Source organism: Sciurus vulgaris, assembly GCF_902686455.1.
Source record: "Sciurus vulgaris genome assembly, chromosome: 1".
NCBI classification, from domain to species: domain Eukaryota; kingdom Metazoa; phylum Chordata; class Mammalia; order Rodentia; family Sciuridae; genus Sciurus; species Sciurus vulgaris.
Genome location: NC_136461.1, coordinates 54498460 through 54521062, shown reverse-complemented (window position 1 = coordinate 54521062; position 22603 = coordinate 54498460). Strand labels below are relative to the sequence as shown.

Genomic DNA, 22603 nt, shown 5'->3' with positions numbered 1-22603 from the left:
CTATTGGTACAACAAAGTCAGATAATTCTTTGTTTTAGGGAGGTGCCCTATGCTTTGAAGGATGTTAAAGCAGCATCCCTCGCCTCCATTCCCAATAGTTACCAATAATTCCACCCAATCCCAAGAAGTTACAATGAAAAATGTCTCCAGATCACCAAATGTCCTAAGGAAGAAAAATGTCTCATAGATGAGAACTCTAGAAAATGATTCTTTCTAAATCCATTTTGATCTGAACCAAAGTCTGAGAGGAATAAAGATTTGTAGTTAGATGGTTTGAATTTCATTTAAAACTCTGTCTTTCCAACAAATGGTGTTGGAAAAGTTGGATATTCACATTAAAGAAATAAGTTAGACCCTTATCTTATACAACATAAAATAACTCAACTCAAAATTGATCAAACATTTAAACATGAGAGCCAAATTTAGAAAATGCTTATAAGGATACCTCGAGAAAAAGCTTCATGACTTTGGATTGGCTATGACACCACAAAGCATAGGCAAGAAAAGTAAAAATAAGCAAATTAGACTCCATCAAAATTTAAAATGTCTATGTAGCCAAGGATATAATCAACGGAATGAGAAGACAACTTGATGAGAGAAAATATTTGCAAATTGCTTATTTAATGAGGGTTAATATCTAGAATGAAAAAGAACTCCTATAATTCAACAACCAAAAATATAGCCTATTGAAAATGTCAAGAGGACTTGAACATACATTGCTCTAAAAAAAAAAAAATATATATATATATATATACAAATAGTCAACAAATACATGAAGAGTTTCAACATCACTGATTATCAGGGAAATGATAATCAAAACCATATTGATGTGCCACCTCACATCTACTAGGATGACTACTGTAAAAAATATCAGAGAATAACAAATATTGGTAAGGACACAGAGAAAGTGGAATACTGGTGCACTATTATACTGTCAAATGGTGCAGCTATTTTGGAAAACAGTAAAGCATTTCCTCAAAAAGTTAAACATAGAATTGCAATAGGATCCAGCAATTTCACATCTAGGTGTATATCCAAAATGATTGAAAGTAGAGTCTCCAAGAGATATTTGTACACCCATGTTCATAACAGTATTCTTAACAATGACCAAAAGATAGAAGTAACCCTAATATCCATAGAGAGATGAAAGAATAAACAAAACACAACTATTGATGAACTCTGGAAAGAAGGGTAAATGTGGAGTTGTTTGATTGTACTGGGTTTTAGTTCTGCAGGTTGGTTGCTGAACAAGGTGAATGTGTTTAATACAGCTGAACTATACACTTAGAAATAGTTGATAGTAAATTTTATGTTATTTGTGCTTTACTATAATTAAATTATTAAAAAGCAAAATAACATTAAATATAAATTACAGAAATAAGGACAGTTTTTCCAGATTTGAAAATGCAAACTCCAAAGCATCATCTTGATCAGACCTGGCTTTAAATATGGGTTATCCTTGAATTCCAGAATCCACTGGCATTCTGAAAGAAACAACAGTGGCCTATCCACTGGTTGCCATTGTAATTCACCTTTGCTATTTAAAAATATGGCAAACTCAATTATTATTTCATTTATTCTTTTTTTTTTTTTTTGATGGTAGAGGAAGTATTTTTTATTGAGAAAGGATTTCTGTTCTCTCCCATTGTTATCCCACAAGACCAGCCTTCCTTGTAATCTGTTTCCTTAGTGCAAACTCTCCCCTTGAATTGTTTGGACCTCTGTCCCCTTAGCCTCCTTGTTTCTCTCATGCCTACTCAGCTCTCCTTATGTTGTAGTTGTGCTGAATCTGGGCAGCTGAGAAGGAGTATCCCCTCCTGGCCACTGCCACTAGCATTTGAAGAGGTACCAGAGGTGGCCAGACTGAAGCTCAGTTGAGGAACAGGACTGAGCAGCAAGGAACAGAGCAGTCACCTGTGAGAGAAAAGGGCTCAGGCCACTGCCCCGCCTCCTCTAAGACACAGTGACTCCATATTGCTTTCTGAAAATAACGAAATTTAACCTATATGCAGCATCTGGTTTGAGGTTCCCTATCAACAGGATGGAAAGTCTTGAAGTATTCTGGATGAGAGCTGGGTGGAGTGGAGCTGTTTAGATGATTTCTATTTCTATAGAATCATTAGTCTATCAGGTCATGTGTTTTATCTCCCAGGTGAGAGAATGTTGTTGTTACTACATGGTTGTATGACAGAAACTAGATTATTCTAGATGAGAAGTTTGTCCTTGGAACTATGAACTTAATGTAATCTGGGTTGGAAACTTGTGCGAGGAGTCAGGGGACATTAATCCAGAAATTGTGCAAGATAAGGAGACAAGGGCCCTCCGAACTGACTTCCTTTTCTGTACAGTGAGCAGCTTCACCCTCATGCTCTCAAAGGCCCTTCTTCCTTTTGGAGTTGGTGTCTCCTCTGTCTTCCCATGGAGATTGGTCTCTGGCAGACATTTCAGCAGCACCTTATGTTGCTCCAGAACTTCTTAAGAGAAAAGAATTTCATGCAGAACCAGTTGATGTTTGGTCCTATGGAATAGTGCTTACTGCAATGTTGGCTGGAGAATTGCCATGGGACCAGCCCAGTGACAGTTGTCAGGAATATTCATTTCCTGGTGCTCAAAAACCAGGCCTGCTCCCTGGGGATTTTCAGCACCCCCACAGCAGAGCAACCGGGGACTACAGAAAGTGAGAGTGAATCCTAGTGCCGAATGGCAGGAATGGCGGATGCAGGAGAAAAGAACCTTCATTTATTCTTAAACTCTAAAATAAACAAACATTCTTCAAGTGCCGACTATCAGTCAAATATGCTGTTGGGGGAAGTTACCTAGAATGTACAACTCAAATCTGGGAAAGTAATAATAAGTTCTTGTAACAATGTGGCACACCATAGCATAGTTCAGTAATTCGGACCATGGAATTTGGAATCTGGGTACCTAGATTTTATTTCTGGCTCTGCCACCTCCTAGCTGTGGTTTTATTTTTTTGCCTCAGTTTCCTCACCCTTAACTAATACTAATACTCTTATAGGACCTTATTCATAAAGCTGCTCTGAGGATTAAATGAATTACTATTTGTGAAGCTGTCAGAGCACTGCCTATAATAGCCACTCACTAAACAGACCCACAAACATGTACTCAACATCTAACCTCACAGAGAAGACCTTCCTAGAAGCTGTGAACTTTTGCTCAATCTGTGCCCCAGAACCCACTACTTAACCCAGAAAAGGGGATTCCTAGTTGTTTGGCTATTTCAAGAAAATGTTCAAGCTCTTGAAAATATCCTCTCCATCTGTGATGACTGAGAACAGATTGTTAAATAAAGAGAAACTATGACGACTGCTAAGTTTCCTTGGACTGGGCTCGCAGTGTGGTTACTTCTCCTGCCCTGGCAGTTTCAAACTACACAGAAGGAGTAGGGAATAAGCTTGTCCTCCTGGTGTGCACACTATAATTATTTTCAAAGAGAAATGAACCGATAAAATCAAATTTTATTTATTTGGTTTAGGAAAGGAAAAAAAGGCAAAAACAAATCCGAAGTTTTAAAAACATCTCTTCCATCAGACTGGGGTCATGGATAGAATTATAATGATGCTTTCTGAGCAGAAGCCTGTGCTGCATTACAAATGTGAAATCTTTTATGAGGACCAGATGGAAACATTAAATGCCTAGAGAATCTGAGAACTTGTTAAAAATGAAAATCCCAATCCAAACACAATAACTATGTCTGATGTATGCTACTGCAAAACCAAAAAATATTTAGGACATAAACTCCTTAAAAGATCGCCTTTCATTGAAAACTAAACAACCCTCGAGTTCGCAACTGGAGACAACTTGGCTAAAATAATCCGGTATGGAAGTTCAAACAACAGCATGGACCTGGGAAAATAATAAGATGTCATCCTTGATATTTTCCATTATTTCGAAAAGGAATATAATGGTAAGTATTAGGTCTCAATTAACAATGAATTCTTACCTGAATCCCTGGAATAAAGACATTTTAAACCAGCATAACCTAGAAAACCAGGTATAAATCATTTATATCAAAAACACAATGGGTTGTTTTTGTTTTCCTAATTTCTATTATACAACTGTTCATATTTTAGAGATAGCCTAATTTTTTTGACAAATAATAGGCATGTGGGTTTTTCAGAGTCTTTTATTTTCAGATGTTATGTTATTATAGTCCCCTCTGATTGAACATCTCATTGGCAAAATACAAACCAAAATAAGTCTGACCCACATACAACAAAAATATAGATACCTTAGAGAAAAAAATAATTAAGAACTTAAGCAGCTTTTTCCACCTATCATGTTCTGTGAAATAGTATCTGTCCTCAAAGAGATTAGGCTACAATGAATTAACAATGACTCCAGATTACTTTTTTTGAAGACCCTTCAAATAAGATTTACCACTGTGATACACTTTTCTGAAAATACTCATTTGCTATTGCTGTTTCAATAGCCTAGCTGTAGCCCACAAAAAAGTTAGCAATTGTTTTGACTTATGTACAATTCTCTGTGCACTTACTCAATGAATATCCTTTTCATTTCTCTGATTCATGACATATTAGTGGCACGATAAGAACCACTGTTCAAGTGTGAGTCAAAGAGACATACATCCAATTAAAGAATACATACTTATTACTGTCCTCCAATGTTAAAAATTTATTCAACTTTCCATCCAAGGAAATAAAGCTCAAGGACACACTAATTCTTTCGATATATTACATTGCTGAAGCAAGGGGAGGAAACTTACTAATCTTCTAATGATGAAGCAAGGGGAGGAAACTTATTAATCTTCTAATGATGAGGTGGATTATAACAGCACAAAAACTCTTTTGGGATGAAGATAGAAGAAAGGCAATGAGGTGGGATTTAGAAAGTCTGTGAGAAATTATAGAGGAATACCATAGATTAAAAAGGGTCAACCTATAAATGTAAAGTGAAGCACTGGACATGTGAAAGAAGAGCAATAATGTCTACTGAATGCTTATTTTGTGTCATATTATCTGATCCAACCTTCACAAACATAAATTTGATAAATGGAACAATAGGAAGAAGACACTGGATTAATCATTTGCTTAAGAGTCTACAACTGGTAAGCAATATAATCAAAATATGAATTATGGAGTGGATAGTAACTTTTATGATTTTATTTTATTTTTCACATTATAAATTATCTTTTATATATCCCTCTCATTCAACTTGGAGGCTAAGTGCTTAAAACAGTCTGCAATTCATTTATCTTCTCATTCACCAAATATGTATTACTTGTCTCCCATGTGCTAGCTTCTATTCTAGCTTTGGGGATTTAGCAATGAACAAAATAAGGTCTCTGTCCTCATGGAGTTTATGTTCTAATGGGGAGATTTAGACAATAAGCTAGATATAGATTAGATACAGGTGATATGGATATGAATATCAATATTGATGCAGATATAGATATTTATAGATACAAAAAATAGGTGTATATGTATGCATGAGTGGTAAAAGCACTACACAGAAACCAAAGCAGGGTCAAGGATAATAGAAGGCTAGGGTAGGGAGGGTTATGTTATTTTGATGGTCAATAAATTCTTCTACAATTAGGTGAATTCAAGCAATAATCAGAAAAAAAGAGAAAAGGATTATGCAGATATCTGGGAGAAATCCTTTCTTGATAACAAAATAAGGAAGAGCCTTGATAAGGGATGCTGCTTAGACTGAGGAGCAACAAGTAGACTGGTGTGGCTATAATGGCATGAGATGAAGGAAAGGAATTGAAGTAATTAGTTGAGAGCAATGGGGCCATGTAGGCACAGGTACCAGCACACTGACCCAACCTCTAGGTGAGGTGGGATGCTACTAGAGCATTCTGAGTGGAGTGAGGAGTGACACAACTGCTCAGATATCACTCAGGACCATGGTGACAAATGCATAGGAAGTACATGTAAAGAGGAGAGTGTGAAAGTAGGGAGATAAAGTAAGATATTCATTTAATAATCCAGGGACAAGGTAATGGTGACCTGGATCAAAGTGTTTGGTGATGAGAAGTGGTAAGGTTCTGGTTTCACTGTAAAATGGAGGATTTGATGATGCATATGGTATAGAAATATCTGAAAGAAAATGGAGTCACATAAGACTCCGAGATTTCTAAGCTTAGCAATTAGAAAAGTGGAATTTCATTTTATGAGTAGGAGAAGATTGGGAACCAACTACAACAAGGATAAGGTGTGTGTGTGGGGGGGGGGTAAAAACCATGATGTCAGTTTTGATTGTTTTGACTGTTTAGAAAGCTATTGGATAGATATAGGTGTAGAGTTCAAAAGGAAAAATAAAAACCTGGCTAGAAATATAAACTCAGGAATCATCATACAGATGTGACTTAAAGTCATGGGTCTAAGTAAAACACTTGGCCTAGAAAATGATAGTAGACAAAGGAGGAGAGGAGGAAGAAAAGGAAAGTAGAAAGGAGAAGGAGTAAAATGAGGTCTACATGTTTCTGGGACTCTCCAGGGTTTAGAGCTTGGAGTCATGAGGACAACCCTGCTAAGGAAACTAAGAGCAGCCAGCCCATGAGGAAGAAGAGACATTAGTGTCCTGGAAGATAAATGAAGACAGCATTTCAAGAAAAAAGGGGGAATCAGCCGTATTATCTGCTGCTGATGGGCTGAAATCAATGAGGAGTGGGAGTTGGTCACAAGATTTGGCACATAGATGTCATAAACGTCAGTAAAAACACTGTTAGTGGAGATATGAGGAGAAACCTTGGTTAGAAATCTCCAAAAGAGGACTGAAGGAAAGGAAATGAGATGAACATTTAGGGGAGCTTTGCTATAAAGGGTAAAAGAAATAGGGTAATAAATGATCAGTTGCTCAAGAATATAAGAGGCAGATTCAAGGCTCACATATATCCAAAAAAGGGAACAGTACTATTGCTCTTCTGAACTTTAGTTTCATACTCAGATTGGCATTGTCTGGCAGCAGTGGAAAGCCATTATATTTTATACTTGCATAATTTTAATACTTTTATCTATGCAAATAAAGTTATTGCCCATGCCAAGTGACCACACATGCTCCTTATCCCTTGATGGCAATATGCATTGTGTTAGCATCATTTAACAATAAATATTTGTTTATTGGCATTGATCAATAGGTAGTGAGCTATAGTTAGATAAGAACATGAGGTTCTGATGTGCTACTGTACAGTAGTGTGACTATAGATAACAATAATTGTATTATACATTTCAAAGTTAGAGTATTTTGAAAGTTTTCATCATAAAAATGTAAATGAGGAGGTAAACATGTTTAGCATGATTTAAACATTATGCAGTGTTTACATGTGTTGAAACATGACATAGTACCCCATTAGTATGCATAATTTTCATGTTTTTATGTATCAGTTAAAATTTTAAAAATCGTTTTTTAAAAAAGTGAAAATGCAAACCAAACATCAAAATTAACTTACTTAAGGAATGTCCATCTGGGTTTAGACTTTGAAAAGTACTAATAAGCATAAATGTAGCAATACTCTAAGAAACCCTAGACAGGAACTTCTTACCATTCAGAATACTACACACATGCAAAAATACTTTTAAGATTCACATAAAATGTAAAATTTACTAATGCTTTTTGTTGAGGGGTGGGGGGTACCAGAGATTGAATTCAGGGGCACTTAATCACTGAGCCACATCCCCGGCGCAATTTTGTATATTATTTAGAGACGGTTTCACAGAGTTGCTTAGCACCTCGCTTTTGACAAGGTTGGCTTTGAACTTGTGATCCTCCTGCCTCAGCCTCCTGAGCTGCTGGGATTACAAGTACGCACTACTGCACACAGCATTTTAAAGCTGAGACATTTTCAAAATTTGATATGTATAAATATTTTTTAGGAGTTTCTCTTTTTCTTCTAAATGTCTCTGTCATTTTACTTTGCAGAAAATCAAACCACCCCATAAACACTGGTATTGAATATTCATACCAAAATCCATAAGGTAAGGGTAGTATGGTAGGTAATTACCAATCCCAATTGACAAAACAGTTACTAGCAGCAAATATATGTGAACGGGTTCCCAAGACATTTGGGATTAAGCTGGCATTAAAATTCAAATCCCTTCAATTCCAAACAAGCATTGTGCTTATGAAGATAGCTCCTTCAAAATATCAGCCCTTGCAAAGCTTTATTCAGATGAAGCAGCTGCTTAATTTAATCTACAATTTCCAGATAGGTTCCTAAAAATCCTATTTTTATTAATTTAGACAGAACCAAAAGCCTGGCACGATTCTTGTAAAGTCTGGAAATACTTTATTTTTTACTATCACTGAGCTTTGAGTTTATTCAAGGGACTGTTTTTCAATGACATACCAGTTCATTTAAATAGAACCCCTTGTCTTAGAAGATGTGACTGTTAACTGCCTTTAAATTCCTAGGATAAAGAATCAGCCTGATCAAAGACAATGTGAGAAGGAAGTTTTTGTCAAAAGAGAAGAAATAACCTTTATTTTTCTGCTTTCATCCTTGAATATTCTTGGAAATGACCAAGAAATAAGGAGCAATTTGATTTAAATGTTGTAAAGTCATTCCAATAAAGGTTAACTACAACTTTCACTGCAGTACATATTGCTTATATGAGGTTGTTATTATCTTTCTGCAGGAAATATGAAAGTGATATAAAAGCCCTTGGAGGTAGATAAGATTCAAAGGTACCATTTAGTCTCACCCCTGTCTCCATACAGTTTCTTACCTAGTGGACCCATATAGCAGAAATCCCATTCACCTTTCATAAAATAAATCTGCACAATGATTAAGGTACTTAAAATGTTTATTAACAGAATGCTCCATACATAAAACCCAAATACACGTGCAGCATTGAAATCTAGCACACTGCTTTTAAAACAACTACCAATAGTTCATCATTATTTTCTGTCCAGTAAATTTATCTTCCTGCACCCATGTTTTCAACAATATTAATATATGGAAATATTGTATAAACAAATAATCATTACTGCTTTATCTCTAATTTACTGATTAGGAACGTGGAGCACCCAAAGATTAAATAAGTACCTCTCCCAGTCTCGAAAAAGTAAAAATAAGTAAAAAACAGTTTGTGAAAGATGCCTCCAGAATGCATGTCTAGATATTTGACTCTCTAGTTCCAAGGTGCTTTTCCATTGCCTCATGAGTAAACTTTCTTATGTAAACAGGTCACTGGGAGGTTAGATTCAACTGACTGGGTAAAACAATTTCGGAGACATTTTAGCACTTTGAAAAGGCATTTTTTTTTGGTTTAGTAGAACTCTATTGCCATTAACTTAAAGAAATAATGTTGCATTGGTACTAGTTTTATTAATGGAGAAAATTCAAGAAGGTAACTATAATTTTAAAGAAGAAAGATTATTTTATGGTCAAAGTCATGTACAATTATCTCTGTGAAGAATGATTATCCCCACACATAGAAAAAAAAATTCTCCGTAACACATTTTTTAATTTTTTGGTTTTTTGAAACTTTACTGGACTTTAAATTTTAATATGAGCTTTAGGATAAGGTAATATTTTGTGAAGCTATGTAATACCTGAGTCGTCTAAAAAGAGTGAATTTAGATGTACTACAATTGTTCAATAAAAGCTTATTTAATTAAACTATGACATATAAAATATTTAAGTAATTTATATGTTACAGATAGTTTTCCATGAAATCATAAGGTCTGTGTACATTCATGAACTAATGCCTGCTGGTTACCTGTCATTGGGTCATGGCTTGTACCAGTCATTTTAGTAACATTACTTCATCTAATCCGAGATACAGGTAGCATACTTATAATTTTGCAGATGCAGAAAAAGAACTAAGTTAGACTGAATGTTTTGCCCAAAACATAGTGTCTTGCCAAAATTGAAATTGAAATTCACCACTCTGACTTCCTGAAGTCAATATATAATGAAGGGGATGGCAGGGGGAAGAGAAGAATGAAGGAACTTTGGATGGTGTAGAGGAAAGTGGGGTGGAACGGGGTGGAGGACAAAAAGATAGTAGAATGAAACAGTGTTGCCCTATGTATATGTATGATTACATGAATGGTGTGCATCTACACTGTGTCCAACCCTATGTCGTTTTGGTAAACATGAGCATGTTAGAGACACAATTTTGTTTTAAGAGTGAGCTCACACCTGGCTAAGCAGGTTGATGAGTGAGGGCAAAGGCCACAGCCATCCCTATAATGTTAAAATTTGCATATGGATTAAAGTGTAAATCTCAGGGGAAGGTCTTGGGCAGTTAAGACACCTGCAAGAGAACCTTGGCTCTCAAGGTTTATGTGTCCTGTCTTCTCTGACCTCTCTTTAAGAGGCATAAAAAGTTGTGATGGTGAGATAAAGGTTTCCCCTGTGAACTACTGAGGTAATTATGGCACAAATAAGCCACAAAAGCACTCTGACATCCCCTGAACTGAACAGACAGTCCAAGCTTATTAATTTTGTAGCAGAATAGAAAGGGTGGCAAGAAGACGTTTTGAGATAAACGAGTTTTTGATGACACTGGAATTCTTCCCAGGCATTTGTTCACTAAATCTATATTGGCTTTTTATATGTGGGATCCTGAAATAGACAAGACATCTTCTTGTTTTGTTTTTTTCTTTTGCTTTCAAGTTTTTTGCTGCGAGGGGATGGACTGACTTCAAAGTGTTCTCACCATATCTCTTTCACATAGTGGACAATAATAAATGCTTTTTAAAAATATATTGATGACAGCAAAGCGAAGCTATGAAGTTTCCTATTGGGGATATAAGGTATTCACATTGGGACTTGCATTTGTATAATTTAGTTTGGCTCATTAAGATGCTACTTTACATTGAATGACATTGTGTTTCCCCAGTACATTGAATGGTCACAGTGTAGATATTATAAATTACTTCTTTACAAACCCATGTGCACTTTGACTCTTTCAAATTGGTACATTCAATACACAAAGATACTCTTCAAAAAACAAAAATGAATTCCTGCCTTGCCAATCAAATCTGACAATAATGTGCATGTTTGTTTATGTTTAGAGATTCAGTAATATAATTAAATAGCAACATCCATTATATGAATTATAATGCATGAAGTATTGTGCTAAGTACTTTATTATCTCAAGAGATAGAAAGCAGGCCAGACAGATATGTTTTTTAAATTAAATTAACGTTGAAAAATATTTGAACACGAGGTTATTATATCAATTTTGCAAATGAAAGGACTAATGTTTAAGACAGTTAATTGACTAATTTGAAATTTTAATAGTCCAAAGAAAATACTGACACCCAACCTAGTTTCCTTGACTCTAGATAAAGTGACATGAAACAAAGATTAACAGTAAAAAGTAAAATTCAAGATAACATCAAAGTTACACAATAATAGAACCCTGTGTGTAGTTTAGGACATTGTACAATGTTTCATACTACTGGTAAGAGCTGAATAGTCTTAGAAAAATAAATTGCATCCTTAGGAAAGTTTGAATGTTTACAGACATACTCTTAGAATTCTTCTAAGCCTCCACTATAACTGTTTCAGTAGTCTAAAAAAAAGTGGGGCAACTAATTTATTCATGATTTGCCAGTATGTTAGTATGCTGGTAAGAATTAAACTATTAAATTGGATATAAGAACATACTGATGGAATGGAAGTAATTCCATACTGTTAAAGTATATATTAGCTTCTTTTTTTATCCCCAAAATACCACTCTTCAGCTGAATGTGCTATCTGCAACAAAATAACTATATGTACATACATATGACAAAATATGGAGAAAGATAGAGATAAATATGTATAAATAGTAATAATTAGTAAATCCAGGTAAAAGGCACTCAATGTACTAACCTTTCAACTTCTGAAAATTTTAAATTTTCACTACCAATGACCTCTCCTGGATCCACAGATATCTCTGTCCTCTTCCTCTATCCTGTTGCCATTGCTGGACGTATTAGATGCAGATGATTTCAATGTTATCAACCCTCTAGAAATTTCTGTAACTTTATCAAGCAGAGCTGCACTGCTGTCTTCTTTTCCCTCACTTATTTCTCTCTTTAACTGGTGGTTTTCAAGTACATGGGATATCATGGCATGTATGTGAGGATCCTAAGGAGTTCTCCAACTCTGTAGTTATCCATGTGGCTTTGCTCAGACACAAGACAGGGAATAGAATACTGATGTTCAAACACTGATATTCCAGAAAAGAGTTTGAAAAAAGCTCTACTTGAAGGCACACCTTTGTTTCCAATCTGATTTTTACAGTGAGCCTGTTATAAGGAGGAGGAGGACTAGACAGGCTCTGTCAGTGGAACAGAGTGTCACAGGCACTCTCTATCACAAAGGTCTTGAGACAGCCGTTCCTAGTCTCCCTCAAAGGCAAAATGCCTAAGTTCTAGCAATAAACAATCTGAGAGGGTCAACAAGTTCCTTTTTTTCATTTTTTAAATACATAGTGGTATTCACATAAATATGTGTCAAACAAATTATAAGGAGTGACAGAGGTCCCCAACTACTGGGTCAGAAAAAATGATATGGGACCAAGAAAAAGTTCACACTTGATGATGTCTTTTCTAGAGAATGAGGGTTAGTCATTCACACTTTCCTCAGTCTACAAGTCAAGGACCTTACTTCCAAGCCCAGGGAAATCCTATGAAAATCTCACATTGCTGAATCTATTGCTAGAATTAGTATTATAAATGTTGCATCAGTGCAAAATTATGCATATTCTATGCATATTCTAATACATAATATGTAAACACTTAGAAGTCAAAATAACAAATAGATTTCTTTGTTCACAATACCACTCGGACAATCTATGAGAGTGATGTAAAGTTTTCCTGAGCTGAAGCACCAACTGTGCTGTTTGATGCATGAAGAATAACCAAATAAACAATTGTTCAGTGCTACAGACAAATGTTGACTTTTCAGCACTACAGGCTAGGTAGTATGATTTGTACATGGTAGCTTAATTAAATAGGCTACCCTGTAAAACTTAGCCTCTAGTAAGATATTATAATTAAATCTGCATCTGCAATATCATAGAACATAAAATAGGAAGCAAGTTAGAGTAAGTAGTTCTCCTGGCAGAAAAGGAACACAGCTATTAAGAGAGGGATGACGTAAGGAATGTTTGTAGAATTAGCATCAACTAAGCTTCCCTTCCTCCTCCCTCATATCAGACTAAAGGAAATATGATCTAAGAATAAAGAGCAGGAAACAAGAGGCATATTCATGCCTTTTTATTTTCTTCAATAAATATATTTAAAATACCCGTTTTTCTTATAGGTTCCTGGGATGTAGAAAACAGGACATAATCTATGCCCTCATTACAGTTTATCAGGGATATAGACAATAAAAGGAAAAACAATGTAACAAACAAGCATGTCTATAATGTCTGTTCAGGTCATTATCAGTGCCAAGAAGAAAAATATAGTAAAAAACTAGAATTTTAGATGGGTGTTGGAAGGGAGTAGTCAAGGCCTTGCTAGCTTGCTATATGAGTAGAAGCCTGAATGAAAATAAAAGTGAGCCCTGTTGATGTCTGTGGTCTAAAGCCTCCCAGCCGAAGAAAGCCAGATGCAAAGGCCCAGAGGTGGAAACATGTTTGTTTTGTTGAAGAACAGAAAGCCTCACATGGCTGAAGGACAGGGGATGAGGTCAGAGTCAGCCTGAGGCCAGACAACGTAGGGCCTTATAAACCTCAGTTAGCTTTTCAGATGCTTTTTTAAGTTCTCTTAAACACCCTTAGCATAATGTTGCTGTGGCTTGACAGTGATGTTACAGGAGGAAACACTATAAAATCCAAGGAGAAAAACTGGGAGATAATGAAAGAGGAAGAAATGCAAAAAGAAGGCAAATAGAATTTTGCAAAAGGGACTTAGAATTTAGCAGTGAGGCAGCAGGCATTTGTCCTGGGAGTTTTTAACCATTACTTTATAAAGCCCTTTTTACAATAAGTATTTTAAAAATCCAATATATTGAGGACTCGAGGACACTAAAAGTCAAAGGAAATACCCATTTATAGACTTACTGATAAAATGTTTGCTCTGATTAAAGTAACAGTCTCAGGATATGAAGTACAGATTTCTACTGGTATTTGATTCAAATTGTAGACTCAGCTAATTCCTGTTTAAAAAAAAAATGAACAGGAGTCTGCACTTAAAGCACCTCCAGTAAATTAGGACTGAGTTAATAGAGTTTTCCCCAGATGTACTCATCCTCCTATGTACTTTCTCTGTGGTTCTTTGATGTCTGTGGGGGTAGCATACCAGCCAATCCTATGCAAAACATCATGCCGTAGGTGATAAATGCAAGGGATACCAAGTTCACATACTTTCCTCCCATTTACCATAAACAGTAATTTGTTAAGTCATAAAGAACGCCATAAGCACAGTTTCCAATGTTATGGGATTTACGATATAATTAGAAGTCATTATCTCTCAAAGCACATTCTTCTTTCTCCCTTTGCCTCTAATCTCATTCTCCAATCCATTCTTCACTGCCTGCAAAGTACAGCTCCAAAGTAAAAACCATTTATGGCAACCCCCTTCCCACAACCTTGCAATGGCGCCCCACTGATGTTTGGACTAAAGGCCCGAGCCTTGTTCATGATAGCAGAAGCCTAGAGTATGGCTCTGGTTGACTAGCACAGTCTCAGTTTTTACATTTCTCACCTTACAATTTAGACCATGTCCCCAGTAAGCGAAACCCACTTTCCCATATTTGGAGTACAATTCCAATCCAGCCACTTACATTTTCTGTCACCTTGAGCAAGTTACTTATATTCTCTAAGTTTCATTCCTTTGCCTATAAAATAGAAATAATAATACAGATTCAGCCTCCTTAATCCAAAACTCTGAAATCCAAAATGCTCCGAATTTTAAAACTTTTGGGACACCAATATGATACCTACCACAAGTAGGAAAATCCCATACCATCAGATTTTGCTTCATGTATAAAATTATTTAAAATATTGTATAAAATTATATTCAGGCTACCCATGTGAAGATGTATATGAAACATAGTGAATTTTGTGTTTAGACTTGGTCTTAATCCCTGAGATAGCTCATTATGTGTATGTAAATATTCCAAAATCCAAAAATCCAATGTGCAGTCCCAAACATTTTAGATAAAGGATACTTAACTTGGGGTACATAATACATGGGCTTGCCATGGTATTAAATGGGTAAATCCATTTAGAACAATGTCAAACAGTGCTAAATAAATGAGAGCACTTATAATTTGTTCCCTTGCACTCCTCCTCACCCCCCACCCCCTGCCATCAAAAAAAAAAAAAAAAAAAAAAAAGTCCCTTCCTGCCCACTCTTCTCCTGGAAAACTTCTATTCATTCTTCAAGATCCCACATAGATGGCATCTTTTGTCTTCACCTTCCCTAACACATTGACTCATTTTCTAATGATAGATATTTCTTCAGTGCTTAATGACATGTTGAACATTATACTTCAATAGCATTATTTACACTTCATTGATTAATTATTAATACATATGTGTCTTGTAGCTGGTATATGAACTCTTTGAAGGTAAAGGCTTCTTCTCATTTTGTATCTCATAAACCCAGAGCAGGGTCTAGCACATAATGGATCTCAACCAACGTTTTTCTTCAATCAATATTCAATCGATTTTTTCTTTTTATTCTTCTCCAGTTATTCCAACTTTGACATGACACGTTCTTTTACAGTATAAACTTAGACTTAAACTTTAAGGTATAAACTATAATGCTTTTACACTCAAATATGAGGTGCTAAAGTATGTTTTATGAACCTTTGTTAAAATAACAAAAGATTTTCAAAATGTAGGTAGAACTACATGAGGGGAAGGAAGAAGAATAATAACCATTGCTAACTAAAAGCCAGCTACTTCCTGTATGTAAGCATGGACGGAGAGAGGGTGGTGTTCATCAACACATTTGCCCTTCAGGAGAATATTGTAGGCAGGTGTGCAGTAGACCCAGAATGTATGCAGGGTCATCACCAGCAGCTTCCCTCATGGAGAAGGGATGACTGAGGCTGAGACATGGTCAAAGGAGGGAAATTTGAAAGAGTTGGATACTGTGTGGCAAGAGCAAGGCAAAAGCAGCTGCGCTATACAGACTAGGTAGGATGGCATTGTGCCTTGAAAGTTGTCTCCTTAGATGTGAGGTTAGAGTTAAATAATACTCTGACCTAAGAATTCTATCAATAATCTCTCTAGTCCTTATTCAGCAATGCAGAACATTCCACTAACACCTTGCAGTGTATGGCAAGCTTTTGATCTACATGTTCTCACATCCTGGAACAATGAATGTGGCATCCTCTTTGGGGGTTTCAAAATTCAAAGAAGAATTTAGAAATCTGGGTGGTGTTCAGAGTCAAATAATGACTAATGAAACAGAAATACTTAGAAGAAGCTAAAGCAATTCGGAATACCTTTCATATCTGCAACATGCAATACTGAAAGAAACAAACTTGAAATATGAAACTTAAACAAGATAACATGAACATTTTAATGAAAAACTTAAAATATACTAGATGCTGGAATACATTTGGGTCAAATCAGAATTTTTGCTTTTCACATTCACAGCAGTGCTCATTCTATAAGTGAATAAAATTCTATGAGTGAATTCTCTGATTGAATAAAAAAGAAAATGTTGGGACCAGTTGATAATGAGCTTTGGATTCATGCAGGTTCTTACAAGACTTTTATTAATATCCACTGAGGGAAAAGTAGATTACATATTACATAAAAATTATATAGGTTAACATGAGGAAGAATTTTCCAACATCTAGACTTTGAAATAGTAAAAGTGTGTATGTACTGTGGAAGGCTTCAGAAATGTTTTCTCTCCAATCTTAAAAGTAGGGTAGATGCCCCAAGGTCAAAGATGGAGTAATTGTGGGTCTACAAAGCAGTGTAATAAAAGGAAGCAGTGAGAAAATCACCCAAATGCCTTTCAGATTTGGGATTGTGTAAATATTCTGATTAGTAACAATACATTGAACATCTATTTTTCTTTACACATTTAAAAAAATAATCCCAGAGTTATAATTTTACAAATGTTTCTCACATCTGTTGCCATCAGTCCATACTTCATAACTTGGGTTTCAAAACCAGGACTACACGTTCATCTAACCAAAATATGAAATCTACAAATAAGTCAAAAAAAAAAAAAAAAAAAAAGACTGTTCAGTGGGTTAAGATATAAACTGCATCCTCTGCATTGTTTAGCTTCATCATGAAAATTACTTTAATTTTGATGCTGGAATCAAAACAATCCAATTTCCTTAAAAGAAGCCTACTGTCTACTGTAAAGTAATAACATGTTTTCAGAGACTTCTAAGTGCATATCTTGGAATTTCTAACTTAAATGCATGGTTTGGAAAATACCAATCATTGATCGTGAAAGGCTGGTTACACTTCTTCATGACAAAAAGGCAAAAATAAAGTATGTATGCTTTCATTTCCTTGTGTAACTATTTCATATGATGTGCAAAGAAAAAGCAGCATATAATTTTTAAGATTTGGAAAGAAATTATTCAAATACATAAGATATATGTCTATTTTCCAGAAAAAGATTTTGACTGCATGTTTCATGAAAATAAACTTGAAAAATGTTAAGCACTTAGTCAGATATAAAACAATAGAAATAAATATAAATAATGACTTAATCAGGATCTTGGAGCAAACTGTGATAGAGCTTGACTAAGAAACATAAGAAGGGGAGTGTATGGTTGTGAGGAAAAAAGGATGAAAATGAATCATAATCATAATTGAAGTTATTTTATAAGTTTGATGATTAATGACTTCTTTAAGACTATATTATAGTTCACTATATCAAAGTCATGTGCTTTCTTTTTTGGCAATTGTAGAAAATTTGGTTTTAACTCACCTAAAAGAGGATTATTTTATTAGCATAAGTTACCTCAGATATCATTAAATTGTTCTTTTTACAATCTGCAGCAAGAAAATTTGTATAATGCATGAGTAAAACTGGCTCTTTAATCATTCTAAAATTTGGGTTATTTTGAAAAGAAACACTAGTATTTATAGCTCTCTGTTCCTAGCACATCAAAAAAATCTATTCTAAGAAAACGAAAGGTCACATTATTATATTCAGGAATTGAAACTAACTTAAGGAAAATATTGCCAAGGTTTTAAAAAGATTTACCGTCATTTAATGGTTAAATATTCTTTTGTGTAGTAAGAATATGCATATATCAATTAATTGCATATTTTCTGTATATGTTCCTTTCATGAAAACTAAATAACAATACATCTATTTATCTTCCCCTATTTAGCTATATCAATCAACAAACAATTAGAAAGTACACATCTGTTAGGGGTAAAGTATGAGAAAGAGAATTTCTTTGAAGCAGTACATACTTTTATATAAACCATCTCTTTCTACAAATGCTATCACCATTGGTAGATTTTGAAAAACTAATCACATGTTCTAAAATAACAAGATATAATCATCAAGGAGATGTTTAAAAAACTCTCCAATAAAGCAAATAGATACATAACAGTCCACAGTCAGAAAACAAGAATAACCATATCATATGTAGCCAAGTAAAATACACACTGGCTAACCATGTGGTGTTCATCAAAGCAAGTTACATCTTTCTATGGGTAACTTTAATCTGCCAATGCACTATGCAGTGGGTTGGGCAGATAAACATTTCAGATGAGTTGAAAATAATTTAAGTGAATATTAATTTTCAAAAATCAGATATCCTCAGTTTATGATGCTGTTTGGCAATCTAGCATGCAGACACAAAATCAATGTGTTAGAATTGCCTTTAAGAGGAACCAGCTCCCTTTATTGCTATGGTTCCTATTAAATAAAACTAAGGGACAGATACCTAATTTTGAAGGGTACCTTAATCTGAAAGAAAATACATCCTTCAAAGAGATCTAAACTGGCCTAGGTTTTACAAGTCAAGGTTTATAATTTCATTGTGCTTTTCCTTACATCACATTATTAGACTGGTTTAAGGAAGTCATTCTACTATATTTACATCTCTTGCAGCACATACATTCAAGGTAGCAGGCTCAAGGCAATTTTTACAGAGGGTTCCTGAATTTATTTATTTGGCATTTCCAAAACATCTATAAATTTTAAGTTACTTTCTAAAACAAGAGGTTCTTAAAGATAGAAGGATTTGGAATCATAAATAAAAGTAATTAAGCAATTCTGAAGTGGTAACTTAAGTTTCCCTTTTCTTAAGTGGTACAAAGATAAAAGTCAATAAATCAAAAACTCAGTGGCTTGTACACTATAAAATATGGGAATACTATAGATTAATTTGGACTTTATATATCATCTTAATAAATAAGTTAGAACTAAGATGAAAACATTCATTCTGGTATTTAAAATATACTGTTAAAAATCAACAACCACAGCACAAACAAAAAAGTCACCTATCACTTTAACAGAGACTAAACAAAAATCTGACTTTTAAAAACTCCTTTATTACTCTATTTCTCTAGAACTAGCTACACATTTTTATAAGCAGCAATTTTAAGGAGTCTCCAGTTAGAGGCACATTTTATTTGGAAACAGCAGGTAGCACCATGACAATTTAGCACACAGTGCATTTATGATTTCTTCAGCTGACCCACTCTCTCCATTCATTTCACACTTGGACTGTGTATTTGAAACAAAACTCAAACGTTCCATTTTCTACATTTCTAAACCACTGCCGCTAATGAATATGAAAAGCACAAGAGATACCTCTAAGTCCCGTCTTACCATGTATGAGCCACAGTGAAGCGACGACGCTGCCGAATGCTTTTATTCACCAGCAACTTTCTGAAAAAGCATGGTGAGTTCCTTGGTGAACTGCGTGGAGAAATTTTGGGAGATGTAGGTCTGTTCCCCGGTAGCCTCGGCAGCTCAAGTTCTAAGTGCATTTGCTCCTTGAAAGTCTTAATGCAAACCTCAGAGTCAGAAGCAGTAAGTTCCTTTGAAGAATTTTTTGCTGTCATGTCTTGTGTGGTATGCTAGCTTTTACCATCCAAAGCAAACCCCTCAAACATAGCAGAGACACTGCTGCAGGTTAAAAGGCTGATAAGTCTGCAAACTCTTTAATTTGGGAAGCTGTGGCTCCAAGGTTGGAGCTGCTCAGAGCAAGAGCAGCATACTCGAAGAATGGCAAGTCAGGCTGTCACAAGGAGCTTTATCAGGCTGGCTTTGCCTCTGAAAATGCGCCAAAGTGCTTCCTATGTCAGTAGCCTCCTTGTGGATGAGGTTTGTCTGCAAGCTACACACTGACACTCACTGAATTCATTCAGCTGAATATATCAACTCATGAAATATTCATAAGGGCTCCTGATAAATCCTTTACATGTATTTTTTTTTTAAATCTTATCAAATGAGCTGCATTCACTACCAGATAGTAAGCAAAACCCAGTCACCTAGTCACTTGTTTGCACAAAGAGCAGAACTAGAATCTGTCCAGCATGTGAAATGTTTAAAGTCTTCATTCAGAATTATCTTGCTCTGTAATGCACACAACAGTAACTCCACCTACCAAATGCTATTGGCCCAAGGTTATTTAAACAACTGCTCTCTGTTTCCCCCTTAAAAACACCCTCCATCACTCAGATTTTCAAAAAAATGTGTGAGACTACTCTTCTCATCACAGTAGGAACAGATTAAATCAAGGACTGTCCAAAAGCCTCGCTAAAACAGCCTTTCAAATTCCATTTCTGATTCAAAGAACTGATTTGCTGAATTTTTTTTTCCCTCCTTTCTCCAAAAGATTCAAACCGGCATCAATATAAAAAATAAAAAATGACGGTGAACAAGAAAACATTAGATTTGGTTCCTTCCTCCAAGGAATTTCAAGGCTAATTCTTATTCCAATAAATGTTGCCCTCATTCTTCTGTTTAAGCTCATTGTTGCCCACAGCAGCCACTCTATGATATAAAGGCAAAGCTCCCACAACTGAAACGCAGGAAACAACTGGGAAAAAGAGTGCTTCCAGTTGAAGTGGAGACTCCAAAGTCAGGCAACACATATGTGTTTGTGAGTGTGCAGGTAGGCAGTTATACAAGGGATTGTGTTTGTGTGCGCATGCATAATTGAGACCATGTGTGCACTGTGTTCACAAGGACTGCAAGTGAGACATATGGGCAGGGGAGTCCAAAAAATATCTCAAGTCCAAAAGCAGATCATTATAACTTGACATTTTATTTGGTACTGGGATGCAACTTCTATACTTTAAAAAGCAAAGAGAAGTAAAAAGAATATTGTGGTGTGCTTTAAGTTTCTGAATGTTGTGAAATGCCTGTACCAGTAAAGACTGTCGCCAGGACCAGCCCGATCTCAAATAAATCTGACAAAGCACAGTAGGGCTAGATAGCAGGAGTGAAAGTAAAGGAATGATTCATAGTACAACTCTGGTGAAAAATGGAGAGGTTCATTTGCTCCACTAATAGGTAAGGTCTTCTGCCCTCATAAAATCATTCGTATATGTCATATCATACTCTGGTCTAAAACATGCTAAATATTTAACAGTCTAAGTAAGAGTAGATCATCACCTATGTGTAGGAATAAGCATCCCACACCAGCTCATGTGGAAGTGGTTCAAGCTTAATAAGAAAAGCTTAAACTTCCAATTTCAACAGGCACTACTTTAGAAAAGTTTAATATGCCAATAATTAACTAAAATACATTATGAACAAAAACATAATCAATCATGGAAATTTAGACCTGTGCTAAATCCTAGCGACCACCTTGTTCAGCTCCTCCTTCCGAAGACAGGGAAACAGTAAGAGAACTAAGTGACTGTCCAAAGTCATACTGAGTTCATGTTATAACCAAAACTAAGACTGGTTTTCAAATTCCAAACTGAGTGCTCTAATGCAATGACAAATTTGCAATTTTGACCAAATAGACCCTAGTGCATATTTTTTTTCATATCTGGAGATAGTTTAACTATCCTATTTGAGAAGACATGTTGTTAGTAATATCATGGGAGAAAATATGGCTACTGCTACCTCCTATTTGCTGTATTATGAAAAGCCAATTTGATACCTGCAATAAAAATAGGACTAAAAACTGGGACATGAGACAACATGATTCTGCCATTACTAAAAGTGACTTATTAATAAAAATAAAATAACAATTTGAACTCACTAAAGCTACTTTTTATATTTATTTTTCAAAGCTGCCGAAATATAGTGATTATTTTAGGGATTTCTTTCCAAAAATATTATGGTAAATGTCACAATGCAGATCTAGTTATATATAGAAACTGGGGTCATAACAGAAAATGCTGATATAAACTTACCTAAAGCAACGTAACAGTGCCATTATATATCTTGCAACCCTTATTGCCAATTTATAAAACATCACGTGGCATTCCACATCACCATTTCCACTTTACCTACTATGCTAATGTCCCAATTAAAGAGGTTTATAGAATCAACCTAAGAAATAAGTTTCTCAAAAATATGGAAAGCCCATTAACCCTAACCCTAAAAAATTTCATAAGCAGAGTTCACTGAAATACAAAATTTAAAAGATAATCAGACCGTGCAAACATCTGAATTCTTTATCACCAAGTTGGAAAAAAAAAATGCATGTTGGCAGGTAAATACATGAAAATTTGTTTCCAGAGTCAAAATG

The 22603-nt window shown here is 35.3% G+C and overlaps 1 protein-coding gene across 2 annotated transcripts in view; it reads right to left on the bottom strand.

Moving 5' to 3' along the window:
• The window catches only part of PDE4B (phosphodiesterase 4B), a 445424-nt gene that overhangs the window by 335139 nt on the left and 87682 nt on the right, over positions 1 to 22603 (bottom strand). Inside the window, exon 1 of one of the 2 annotated variants that reach the window (XM_079133313.1) lies at positions 19720 to 20109. The exons of the other annotated variant lie outside the window; for it this stretch is intronic. Coding sequence (XP_078989439.1) covers positions 19720 to 19955 — 236 coding nt within the window. The 5' untranslated portion in view covers positions 19956 to 20109. Of the gene's footprint in view, positions 1 to 19719; positions 20110 to 22603 lie in introns of those variants that run through there. 2 annotated transcript variants of the gene reach the window in all.